Source organism: Symphalangus syndactylus, chromosome 1, assembly GCF_028878055.3.
Source record: "Symphalangus syndactylus isolate Jambi chromosome 1, NHGRI_mSymSyn1-v2.1_pri, whole genome shotgun sequence".
NCBI lineage: Eukaryota > Metazoa > Chordata > Mammalia > Primates > Hylobatidae > Symphalangus > Symphalangus syndactylus.
The window spans coordinates 142576771-142589943 of NC_072423.2; the positions used below are offsets into that span (position 1 = coordinate 142576771).

Sequence of the window (13173 nt, forward strand, 5' to 3'; positions counted from 1 at the left end):
TTCTGAGGCTGAGTAATACCCCATTATGGGGACTATATATACCACCATCAGCTTCAAGACACAGTTGGGTTGCTTCCATGCTTTTGCTATTGTGAGTAATGCTACTGTGAACATGAGCATACAAATATTTCTTCAAGATCCTGTTTTCAATTGTTGTGAGTAGGGAGTTTGGTTTTTGAATGTTCACTTCAACACCGCCCCCCCCCCGCAACCCCACACACACACAGTTTATAGATTGTAGAATTAGAATTAGATTTTTTTCCTAAGCATTTGCTTACTATAGCCCAATAGCCTTTTTTTTTTTTTTTTTTTTTTGGAGAAGAGTCTTGCTCTGTCACCCAGGCTGGAGTGCAGTAGCGCCATCTCGGCTCACTGCAACCTCCGCCTCCCAGGTTCAAGCAGTTCTCCTGAATCAGCCTCCTGAATAGCTGGGACTACAGGTATGCACCACCACACCTGGCTAATTATTGGTATTTTTAGTAGAGATGAGGTTTTGTCATATTGGCCAGGCTGGTCATGAACTCCTGACCTCAGGCAGTCCACCTGCCTTGGCCTCTCAAAGTGCTAGGATTACAGGCATGAGCCACCGTGCCCAGCCCCAATAGCCTTTTAAGGTGATGCTTTGGAATTAACTCTCCAGTGGAATAAAAATGAATGTCAACATAATCAGTAGAAAGTATCTGTAAAATTGTTTCCAACAATATCCACTTTTTCTGACCTTTTCAAATGAAGGTGTCTAAAACTCACTGATTCTCACTTTTTACATTATATTGTATTACAGGTTTTTAAGTAGCTGAAGGTAAAACCTAGTCAGCATTTCATTTTACACACTATTTATAAAATGTCCGTGTCTGGAAGAATTCTGAGATCATCTAGTATAACCCTTTAATTTTACAAATCAAGAAACTGAGGCCTGAGAGGTGAAGGGAGGATGTTTGGACTGGAGTGTAGTACAGCAGTGATTTATCGTGGGGCTCTTTTCATGCAGCAAAGGTACTCAGGTTTTCTAACAAAAACACTTAATCAGTGGATGAAAGATCTATATTTTTCCCTTGCATTCTGATGTAGTTTATTAAAGTTATGAAAAATTAAAGTTTTGTCAATATATAGTTTGTTAACCTTAATTATACTTATAATAAGAATGCAAAATTTTCATAGAAATGAGGCTTATGGTATGTTTCTTACCATAGTAAGATTTCTTAGACATTTTGAATGATTTTTTTTTCCTTCCTGTCTCATGTTTAGGAAAATGAATCTACATTGTCAAGTGAGGGTCATCTGGATTCATCTCAAATAAACAGTGCTCTTAGGGACTCCGAGTAGATTAGTGTGTGGTTTTTGACACACTTCGTATAATTTAAAGATATTTTTATACGTAAACTAATTCCATTATGTAAGGAATAAATTATATCTCCCAATTTCCTCCTCCTATAACAAATTAATATTAAAATGTGATAACAGACAAAATTAACAGAAATCTCCTGTGCACAAAGCAATGTAATTCATAGTGGCTATAACAGAGATGACAGTCATGTAACAAAATGACAGAAGCACCCTGATGCGTGTAGAGTTTTAAAACATAGGCTTTATGATGATGTATTGAGTCTTAAGTGGTCTTTGTTTTTTTTTAATCTGACCTTTTAAAATTGGGTACTTGACACTTGGTCATAATGAGGAAATTACCTACCTTCCCAAGGCTTTCTTGATGTGCTGACCACTCTGTTATCACCCTGTCATCTTTTTAGTGGACATTTTTTTTTTCTTTTGAAACGGAGTCTCGCTCTGTCACCTAGGCTGGAGTGCAGTGGCACGATCTCGGCTCACTGCAACCTCCGCCTCCCGGGTGCAAGTGATTCCTGCCTCAGCCTCCTGAGTAGCTGGGATTACAGGCGCCCACCACCATGCCTGGCTAATTTTTGTATTTTTAGTAGAGATGGGGTTTCGCCATGTTGGCCAGGCTGGTTTTGAACCCCTGACCTCAAATGAACACCTGCCTTGGCCTCCCAAAGTGCTTTTTATAGAATTTAAATACTAATAAAAATTTATATTGAACGGCTATCTAGTAAATGATTTTTTTGGGGGGGAAATAACTTTATAATATCTTACTTTGTATAATTAATATCTTAGGTTTATATAAATTGACTTTTAACTATGAAAGAATGTGATAGCATTTTCTAAAATTTCACTGTTTAAATTTTTCATTCTCTTGTAGGTATTTCTTTAAAGCATTTTCTCTTGTGGGAGAAACTCAAGAACGAGAGAGAGTTTTAATACACTTCTCCAATAGATATTTTTATTGTAACCCGGATACCATTGCTTCACAAGGTAATCTGATACAAATCCTTGAATTTCTTTTTTATATCAATGGTTATTTTCCTTATTATGAAAGTTAAATTTTATTTTGAGAAATTGTGTATCTTCAATTACCTAGTGATAACTATTAACACTTCTGTTTACTTCATTCTAGTCTATTTAATATTTAATGTCAAATTGGAATTAGAGTTTTGTTTTTAGCTGCCTTTTTATTTCATTGTGAGCATTTTCTCATGTCATCAAATATTCTTTAAAAGCATAATATTTAAGGACAGCGCGATATCCTTTACTCTTATTTCAATTGTTTTGGTTTCCACTTCTCTAGTGTGACAGCATACTTTCTTTACATTGTTCATGGTTTGTCACTCTGGAATTTTATGTAATAAATGAAATTTCAGTTTTCTTATTTCTTATACATTTGGTCTCTACGTTTCTTGGTGAAAGCTCATGTATCCTGAGTTTTGGAGTTAGTTTTGGAAACATTAACAAATCTCACTGGTGGTTGTGCTGTGTCTCTGGTGCTTTTGTTTGATATTAATTGTAACGATACCGACCACAAACTTTTGTTGGATTTTAATAAACTATGAGTTTATGGTTATTATACTATTTTTACAAAGTAAATGACTTAATTGTAAACTGTTTATTTGTGGACCTACCTTGCGAAGAGAGATCTTTCCTCCATTTCAATTCCTGCAATAAAGTACACTTTTTAGTGTTTGAAGTCAAGCACTTTGACTTGTGACTGGAAAATGTTTCATAATCTTACAGATTATGGGGTAAATCACTGAGGCTAGATTCACAAGAAATAGTAATTACCTCTTAGCTTGAGTATTGCCGATTAACCTGGATAATGTACTTGGTATTGGCCAAGGTGCTTGCCTCAACCTTCTCTCCATCTCCAAGGCTGCAGTCACAGTTAATTTATCACCTGATTAAGGTGACATTCCTGTTGGTAAACTGATGCTATTCAGACCAGTTATTCACTATCTGTGTCACTATTAGCCCTGACAAGAGAATGAAGGAGATAAAAGTGGGCCGTTTTTATTAGAACCTTCTTCAAATCTAAGATGTTTACATTCTTGGATAAAATAAGAAATACAGATTCGTGTACTTAATTGGCTGTTGATAAAGATATTTGAGAGTTGGCTGCTGAGTTCTTAAAATACTTTCAAGAATTTGTTTTAAATATATGTAGAACTTGTGATAATAAAATGGTACTAGAATAAATATACTTTTAGCCATTTGGTAGCATCTATTTAGAGACACTGATAACAGTAATCACCTACTATACTAAAGAGCTTACTTTTAAAAATACCCTGGCTTTAATTTATGAGTGCAATAATTAGACCTTCTAATTTAGCATAAATTGATAAGATTTTAACTGCATCTGAAACTGCTCTTGTCTACTGTACTTGTATAGAGAATTAGCAGAGTGAGAGTAATGAGAACAACTAATTCTAATGTGTGGAAATGAGAATCTTAACTCTACTTGGAGAACATTTTTATATCACTTTAACCTAACAGATATGTGTATTTGGAGGCTCATATTTACTCGTCTCCCATTGTAAGCAATGCTTGTCTGGATATCCTTGTAATATGTATAGATCCCTAATTATTGCTGAAGTGCAAAGCCCTAGAAGCTGATTGGTTGTATCAAAAGACATTGCTTCAAGGCTTTACATATCTACTACCAAATTGTCCTCCAGAGAGGTAAGAACAACTTATCAACAGTGGAGTCCAGTTCTGTGCATTGAGGTTCTTTCTAGAAATTATTCTTATCCATTTTTGTTTCTTAAAACAGGACTAATTGTACCTAGCACAGTACTGTTTTCGTAGGTTCTGAATGTATCCTATTAGTGATAATAAGGTGGAGTCCAACAGTGAAAAGCGAATTCATGCTTTTTTTTTCTTGTGTCTTCCTTTAGATGGAGTCCATTGCCTTACCTGTGCAATAATGCTTCTTAATACCGATCTACATGGCCATGTAAGTGTGGATTTGTGAAACTTAGATCCAAAACATGTCGGGCTTATCTCTGCTTTTGTGTTCATACACATTTATTTTCTGCCTCCCTGTTTCTCATTCTCTACATGGTTCCCATGGCAGGTGAATAAAAAGAAATCTTTGAAAAAAGCAATAATTTTTTTATTTCACATGCTAGCACAGAGTATGATTTTAAATGCATCGTCTTGGTGTCTGGAGTTGTTTTAGCAGTAATGTGTGTGTTCTGTATCTTCTTTGTCCAGTAGATGGCAGACAGAGCTTTTACTTGTTTTTGTTTTTTGGTTGAGAATTAGAGTTGATAGATAATGATGGAGGGAATATAAATTAGATCTGAAAATGTGAATTGTGTTTTCACTACATACCATAGTGAGTCGAATAACTCACCCTTTCTTATGCTCCTCAGCTTACTTAGTCTTTTACTAGTTGAAATAGTAAAATAACCTAATTACTGTCTCATCATCTACTTAAGATAGAAAATAAAGTGTTAAAATGTATAATTACATATAAATTTGCAAGTTTTGTAGAAGTAGAATTTTAGCATTTACTCTTACTCCTCATAATACTCTTCAAAATAAATGAACTTGGGACTATGAAGTAATTTTTGCTCTAAGTAAATATAGATTAATCCATACTTAATGAATTGTAATTTTATTTTGAAGAGAAAATCAGGTGTCTGCATAGAGTATATTAGCCCTTGATTAGATGTAATATATCTTACTATTTAAAAATTACGTGTAAAAATTGATATTTAGATATTCTGCTAGTCATGTAGTTTCCTTTTTTGGAAAATACAGTGTTCCCTTTTAAGAAAGGAAGCATGGAGCTCTGTGGCACCATTAAGTTGGACTAGCTGTTATAAGAGGGAGGGATTCAGGGAGAAAGGGTTCCACCACCAGAAAGCAAAGAGGAGATACAGTGATAGAATCCTAATTTTAACATCGTTTTAGCATATCTCAAAATACTCAACAAGAAAGTTCTTTTTGCCATTTATAAGAGGTGAATTTAGAATCACTTAGTGGCTTGTAAACATAGGTAGCACGTGTCCAGAGATAATACAGATGAAAAGAAAATAAAAATAAATAAAAGAATATATAGAAGAAAACACGGTGGATGAACTAGGGATGTGGTTTATACAAAAAAAAAAAAAAGAAAAAAGGAAATCATTGATAGATCCAGCCTCAAAAAGAAGTGTTTGTCTTCATCGGTTAAAGAGTATGAGTATATATTTGTAAGTTTTGATTAAACTTTTAAGCTTTAAAGGTGTTTAGGTTACATAGTATTGTAATAGTTTTCCTAGGCTCAACTTTCTCTGATGACCTCATTGTATCTGATAACAAGATTTCGACTGTGTTTTGATAGAGGAACAGACTTGATAAAAAAAAATTGAGCATGTCTTTTGAATAAAAGTATTTTGTTCACTAGAAAAAAAAAAAAAAGAAAAGAAAATAGATACTTTCAGGAAGCATTCTTGGGCAATATAGCACGGCTAATACACCATGTGGAAATGCAGACATTTCACAGTGTGAATCTTGATATGAGTACCACAATCTAATGTTCATCCAGCTTGTTAAAGGGATGGCCAGTCAGTGGATTGTCGTGACCACTTTTTTCATGTTCCTGGCCAAGCAAGTTTTCACTGCTTTGCCTGTTTGGTGATAGCATTGCTCTTTGCACCCTTCTTTTCCTTAGCCTTTCTGGCCAAAGGAGAAAATTTTGAGTGTGTTTGGCCACATATAACATTGAATCAAGTCATTGGTCACCAGCATGAAGAATTCCCTTCACACTAGATATTTTGAGGTTCCATCAACATAAGAGTTGTACGTTTAGCATCTGTTAACTGAGAAAATGTTAAAAATTCAGTAATATTGCAATTTTTGTTTAAAGGTTGCAGATCTCTTAGAGCTTTTGTCACATTTTTGGTGATTTGTTTCTACTGAATCCTAGATTGCGTTTTTAAAAAGCTAATATAGCTTTAATAATACTTGTACATAAGCATGTATCTGAATCATAATAACTTGAAATGTAGCAACCAATAAAGATGTTATTTTTTATTAAATATCTCAGCATGCTTGATGTCTAGATAAGCTGTGGACACCCAGGTTTCAGTAGCTACAAGTTTAGAGCTGCAAATATAGGACATTTGCTCTTCTTTAGACTTATAAGGAATTGTAAGGAGATTAGGTGAAGCATCCTGGTTCTTGGCAACTGGGAATGGAAGAGAGTTTATATAAATTAACATTTTAATATTACCTTGAGTTAGGCCAATCGTGGATAATTAATAATTGGCATTAGTAGCAAAATTACTGATAGAAGAGGAAGCAAATTATCAATAACAGTGAATGTCTGTCATATTCAGCATCATGTGTTTGGTGATAAGTTCTCTGTTTTAAAAATGTGTGCGATATGCTTGGGATTGTCTATTTAGGTTTTACGTATTAGTTTTCTATAATGCATGCTGTTACAAGTCTGTTGAATATATAGTAGCTATCATAAGAACTAACCATGTAAATATGTTTCTTCTATCTTTCTCCTCTGGATTCATTTTAAAAATAAATTATTCTTCTAGGTGGTAAGTTTTTAATCGATAATTCTGGATTTAGCTTCTCTTGCATCATGATTGCCTGATTTTTTTGTTGTTGTTTTAGTGTCTATTTGATTTGTTAGCATGGCCCCTGTGAAATCAAATCATGCAGGAGATAAAATGAATTATTTCTACTGTTCTGCTCCTTTTCACCTTCTCCTTAATGCTATACTAACCTAGAATATGACCACCCATTACTTGATCCAATGCCAGAATAATCTTCTTTGGGGAGTACACTAATGAACCATTTTTCTTTTTTCCCTTACCATTGTGTCTAATAGCAATACTGCAGCATGATCTTTCTAAGAAGTGTCAAGACCAGCTTGTCCTCATATGCTTTCTGTAGGGGAGGGTTGACTCCCCTATGAGGAGGGCTGACTCCCCTATGGGGAGATTAACTTGTTTTGGCTGCTCTTGGTGAACCTTTCCTTTACTCTAAGGAATGATGCACTTAAAATGCATTGATATAGGCCTTGGTTTGGCCTGCTATTTTCCTTACTAATAAAATAATGGAATGTATACTAATATTATACTTATATTTAGCTAATGTGACGTGTTGAAATGCCTTTCTTTTTCTAATTTTCCCCTTCAACAAACATATATAGTGTGTGTGTGCCTCCTCCCTTCCATACTGTTTGCTATTTGGGTAAGGATCAGAGGTGAATGAGACAATGTTCATGGAAGCCAAATATCCTCTCTGATGGTGTTAGCTAGGCTGACCTCATTAGTCAGGTTTCACTGAAGACATGGTAGCAGGTTACTGAGGTGCTATGATGGGAAAACACTGGGGAGGTATTTTAATTTCATGTTGGGTTATATTAAACCTCTGTAATTAGGCTAGATAAAAAACAGTCTGAAGTATATACAATATTTGGGGGGAGAATTCAGTACCTGCTTTTAAAAAAATGTGACGGATTTATCATTTTCCTAGCAAGAGTATCTACTTGTTTTTACTTGTCTGCAAGTAGTTTATTCCCTTAAATTAAATACTTTATCATTGTAGTCATGTGTTGAATTTGCGATATAATTTGTTTTGTTTTTGAAATGCCTCTATCTACAAAATACATATGTAAATTAAACTTGTATACATACAGATACATTTCTCTTAAACTCTAGAGTTTCTTTCTTTGCTGTATTGGAACTAAGTTTTATTGAATATTGTTTGAACTATCAGTAAGGAAAGAGTTGAAAGTCTTTTTCTTAAACCTTGTTTGAAATGGTATGGATAAGATTTGATATGTTAGAATAAGTTTATACTTAGTCTCTTTCTGGATGGATCTTCAAATGTGTTCTATTTGCTACCACTAACTAGCTTGCTTGTACTTCAGTCATAGTTTAGTCAGGTTCCTACCGTCCTGGCAGGATTATCACCCAGGGCTGGTGTTCTAAGGTGGTAGGAGGGTGAAGTATAGAATTGCATAGCAGTGAGGAGTGATATAGATGGGAGCATAGTCAGCTGGCCAGTTTCACAGCTAGAAAGTCACAAGAGATACACAAGTCAGTGGCTGGCCAAGGTCAGGACATGGTAAGAGGCAGTAGCCAGGGCATTATTTTTAATCAAGATTTTTTGACAAAATGTACCTGTTAACATCAAGGCTTGAGATTTTCAGCAGCAATTTTATCCAGCATCCCTCTGTTCTCCTGTATTGGCAGGAGCCAGCCCACCATGTGCAGTTGGTATAAGAGCCTGGTTGTGGTTCTTAGAGGTGGCTGTCTTTCTCAGGCTGGGCCTCCTACGTATACTTTACCCTTGACATACTCAGAGCATGTTGAGTGTCATGCCCTGTGGTCTGAGTTTAATGTATGAGGCAGGACCTTACTAATGTTTTTAGTGTTGGGTTATGAGTTTGGAAAGGATTAAAACCACATCTAGTACAACTTACTGGTGGGGAGAAGAATATAGTCAGGGAAGAAAGTATGTTTAGGTTTTGTAACAGAACAGTGTTAAAAAAAAATGTGGAGTTCAGTGTGAGATAGATTGTAAGAATTCATTATTTCTTCTCTAATCTGTAAACTTAATTATTGCATTGGCTTTCTAGGAGCCTAGAATCTTAAATACTGGATAAATATTTGGTTTATTGTCAGTAGTGGAAAATGACTATTATAAAAATATTTTAAAAATTTAATGCTTCGTATTGTGCTGTTTTATATTTTCACTGTCAAAAACATCACAGACTTCCATGAAGCTGATGAACCTCATAGAGTTAATATCCTCAAGAACACTCTGCATCTGTAATGATCACTATTGTAACTGACAGCTGCCTTAAGGACATTTGCATGCTGTCCTCTCATCGTCCTGCAGGATAATATCTTCCCTGTGGATACCTCTTCTGTCTGTGCTTCTCTGTGTCTGTGATGCCCTCTGCCTTGAAAGGTGATGCCGTCTGCCATGAAAGCTATTGTTGGCATTCAATTTTCTCTCTGAGCTTTCCCCTGCTGTAGATTCCAGCCGTGGTCATAATTTCTATTGCGCCAGCACTGCCTTCTCCTTTGGAGTCCTGTCTCCTATCTCCTTGGTGCCGTGTCTGTCTTGTCTTTCCTGTTTTTTTTTTCCTAAGTTATTATTTGCAAAGATCTTTTGATTTCTAACTTTGAGGTCAGGGGTACATGTGCAGGATGTGCAGGTTTGTTACATAGGTAAACAAATGCCAACGTGGTTTGCTGCACAGATCATCCCGTCACCCAGTTTTTTTTTGTTTTTTTTTTTTGTATTTTGATACTTTGCAGAGTTGTTATTTTTTATTTTTTATTTTATTTTATTATTATACTTTAAGTTCTAGGGTACACGTGCACAACGTGCAGGTTTGTTACATATGTATGCGTGTGCCATGTTGGTGTGCTGCACTTGTTAACTTGTCATCTACATTAGGTAAATCTCCTAATGCTATCCCTCCTCCCTCTCCCCACCCCACGACAGGGGGTGTATAATGTTCCTCACCCTGTGTCCATGTGTTCTTATTGTTCAGTTCCCACCTATGAGTGAGAACATGCAGTGTGTGGTATTCTGTCCTTGCAGTAGTTTGCTGCGAATGATAGTTTCCAGCTTCATCCATGTCCCTACAAAGCACATGAACTCATCATTTTTTATGGCTGCATAGTATTCCATGGTGTATATGTGCCACATTTTCTTAATCCAGTCTGTCATTGATGGGCATTTGGGTTGGTTCCAAGTCTTTGCTATTGTGAATAGTGCCGCAGTAAACATACATGTGCATGTGTCTTTATAGCAGCATGATTTATAATCCTTGGGGTATATGCCCAGTAATGGGATGGCTGGGTCAAATGGTATTTCTAGTTCGAGATCCCTGAGGAATCGCCACACTGACTTCCACAATGGTTGAACTAGTTTACAGTCCCACCAACAGTGTAAAAGTGTTCCTATTTCTCCACATCCTCTCCAGCACCTGTTGTTTCCTGACTTTTTATTGATCGCCATTCTAACTGGCCCATTACCCAGGTATTAAGCCTGGCATCCATTAGCTGTTTTTCCTGATGTTCTCACTCCTCCCACCCTCCACCCTCTGACAGGCCCCACTGTGAGCTGTTCTGCCCCATGTGTCCGTGTGTTCTCATCATTCAGCTCCCACTTACAAGTGAGAACACATGGTAATTGGTTTTCTGTTCCTGCCTTAGTTTACTAAGGATAATGACCCCTGGCTCCATCCATGTCCCTGTAAAGGACATGATCTCATTGCTTTTTGTGGCTGCATGGCATTCCATGGTGTATATGTACTACATTTTCTTTATTCATCCCTTGATGAGCATTTAGGTTGATTCCATGTCTTTGCTCCTGTAAATAGTGCTGCAATTAACATATGCATGCATGTATCTTTATAACAGAATGATTTCTGTTCCTTTAGATATATACCCAGTAATGGGATTGCTAGGTCAAATGGTATTTCTGGTTCTATGTCTTTGAGGAATTACCATACTGTCTTCCACAATGGTTGAACTAATTTACACTCCCACCAATAGCGTAAAAGCATTCCTTTTTCTCCACAACCTTGCCAGCATCTGTTGTTTTTTGACTTTTTAATAATGTAGCCATTCTGACTGGTGTGAGATAGTATCTCATTGTGGTTTTGATTTGTGACATTGATCAGTGATATTAAGGTTTTTTTCATGTTTCTTGGCCGCATATATGTCTTTTGAGAAGTGTCTCTTCGTGTCCTTTGCCCACATTTTAATGTGATTGTTTGTTTTTTCCTTATACATTTAAGTTCCTTGTAGGTGCTGGATATTAGACCATTGTCAGATGGATAAATTACAAAATTTTTCTCACATTCTGTTTACTCTGATACTTTCTTTTGCTCTGCAGAAGCTCTACAGTTTAATTGGATCCCATTTGTCAATTTTTGCTTTTATTCCGACTGCTTTTGACATTTTAATCATGAAATTTTTGCCCATGTCTGTGTCCAGAATGGTATTGCCTAGGTTTTCTGTTAGGGTTTTATTGGTTTTGGGTTTCACATTTAAGTCTTAAATCCATATTGAGTCGATTTTTGTATATGGTTTAAGGAAGGGATCCAGTTTCAGTTTTCTGCATATGGCTACCCAGTTTTTCTAGCACAATTTATTAAATAGAGAATCCTTTCCCTATTGCTTGTTTTTGTCAGGTTTGTTGAAGATCAGATGGTTGTAGGCATGCGGTCTTATTTCTGGGTTCTCTTTTCTGTTCCATTGGTCTGTATGTTCATTCTTGTACCAGTACCATGTTGTTTGTGTTACTGTAGCCCTGCAGTACAGTTTGAAGTCAGATAGCATGATGCCTCCAGCTTTCTTCTTTTTGCCTAGCATTGCTTTGAGTGTCTAGGTTCTTCTTTGCTTCCATATGAATTTTAAAATAGTTTTTTTCTAATTAAGTGAAGAATGTCAATGGTAGTTTAATGGGGATAGCATTGAATCTATAAATGGCTTTGGATAGTATGGCCATTTTCATGATACTGACTCTTCCAGTCTTCTGTAAGCATGGAATGTTTTTCCATTTGTTAGTGTCATCTCTGATTTTTTTTGAGCAGTGGTTGGTAGCTCTCCTTGAAGAGGTCCTTCATTTCCCTTGTTAGCTATATTCCTAGATATGTTATTCTTTTGTTGGCAGTTACAAACGGGAGTTCATTCATGATTTGGCTGTCGGCTTGACTTTTGGTGTATAGGAATGCTAGTGATTTTTGCACATTGATCTTTGTATCCTGAGACTTCGCCAAGGTTGCTTATCACCTTGAGAAGCTTTTGGTCTATGTTTTTACCTGACTTGGAGCTTCCCAGACACAGTGGCCCCAAGGCTTTCATCTCTGGAGCTTCTCAGTGGTCCTAAGAGAAGAATCAGGGCTAGATCTCACAGTTGCAGAGGGTTTCTAGTGGGGCCTGGCATTCATTTTCACCACTACTCTTTCTGTCTCCATAATAAGGATATAGGGAATAGCCTGAGAACCTAACCATTAGCTGTTGAAATGTTTTTATGGAAGAATGTCGGCCGGGCACAGTGGCTCACGCCTGTAATCCCAGCACTTTGGGAGGCCGAGGTGGGTGGATCATGAGGTCAGGAGATAGAGACCATCCTGGCTAACATGGTGAAACCCCATCTCTACTAAAAATACAAAAAATTAGCTGGGTGTGGTGGCGGGAACCTGTAGTCCCAGCTGCTTAGGAGGCTGAGGCAGGAGAATGGCATGAACTCTGGAGGCGGAACTTGCAGTGAGCCGAGATCACTCCACTGCACTCCAGCTTGGGCAATGAGCGAGACTCGGTCCCCCCCAAAAAAAAAAAAAGAAAAAAGAAAAATGTCATGATCTAAAAATGTTGAATTGTAAATTGAACTTGAGAATATAATTTACTATCATATTGGCAATGGTCTAGACTTTAATAGGAATCCTTATCCAAGTATGCCATAGTTTAATTGTGCAGTGGTCAATTTTGTTGGATTCTATGACCTCTCAGAATGAAAGCCGTCTTTACTTTTTTCCATCCTCTATTCCTTCACCTGTCCCCTTTCCCCACCCTCTAGCCTCCCACTTTTGGTAATTTTGCTTTTTTTAGAACAGGTTTATATAGGGAAAATACCTCAGGGTAGGTTTAATCAGTTGTGTCAGTGGGGCTCATTGAGGGATCTCATGTTATCTAACTTATACATTATTCAGTCTTCTTATCATTGTAAGCTTTTTACATTGGCACTGTTCTGTTATAGAAGGTGATCAAGGAAAGCAGGTCAAATTCTAAGTCAGTTTCGCTCTTTCTTACTTCCTGCAAATGGATTGTGGAGGAAGGAGGGAGGAGTGAG

The 13173-nt window shown here is 36.7% G+C and overlaps 1 protein-coding gene across 21 annotated transcripts in view; it reads left to right on the forward strand.

The window, feature by feature from the left end:
* Positions 1–13173, forward strand: part of PSD3 (pleckstrin and Sec7 domain containing 3) — a 555378-nt gene that overhangs the window by 281676 nt on the left and 260529 nt on the right. For all 21 annotated transcript variants that reach the window (XM_055286530.2, XM_055286538.2, XM_055286547.2 and 18 more), the window contains 2 exons: positions 2213–2325; positions 4239–4297. In XM_055286530.2, the coding sequence (XP_055142505.2) occupies positions 2213–2325; positions 4239–4297 (172 nt within the window). The remainder of the gene's footprint in view (positions 1–2212; positions 2326–4238; positions 4298–13173) is intronic.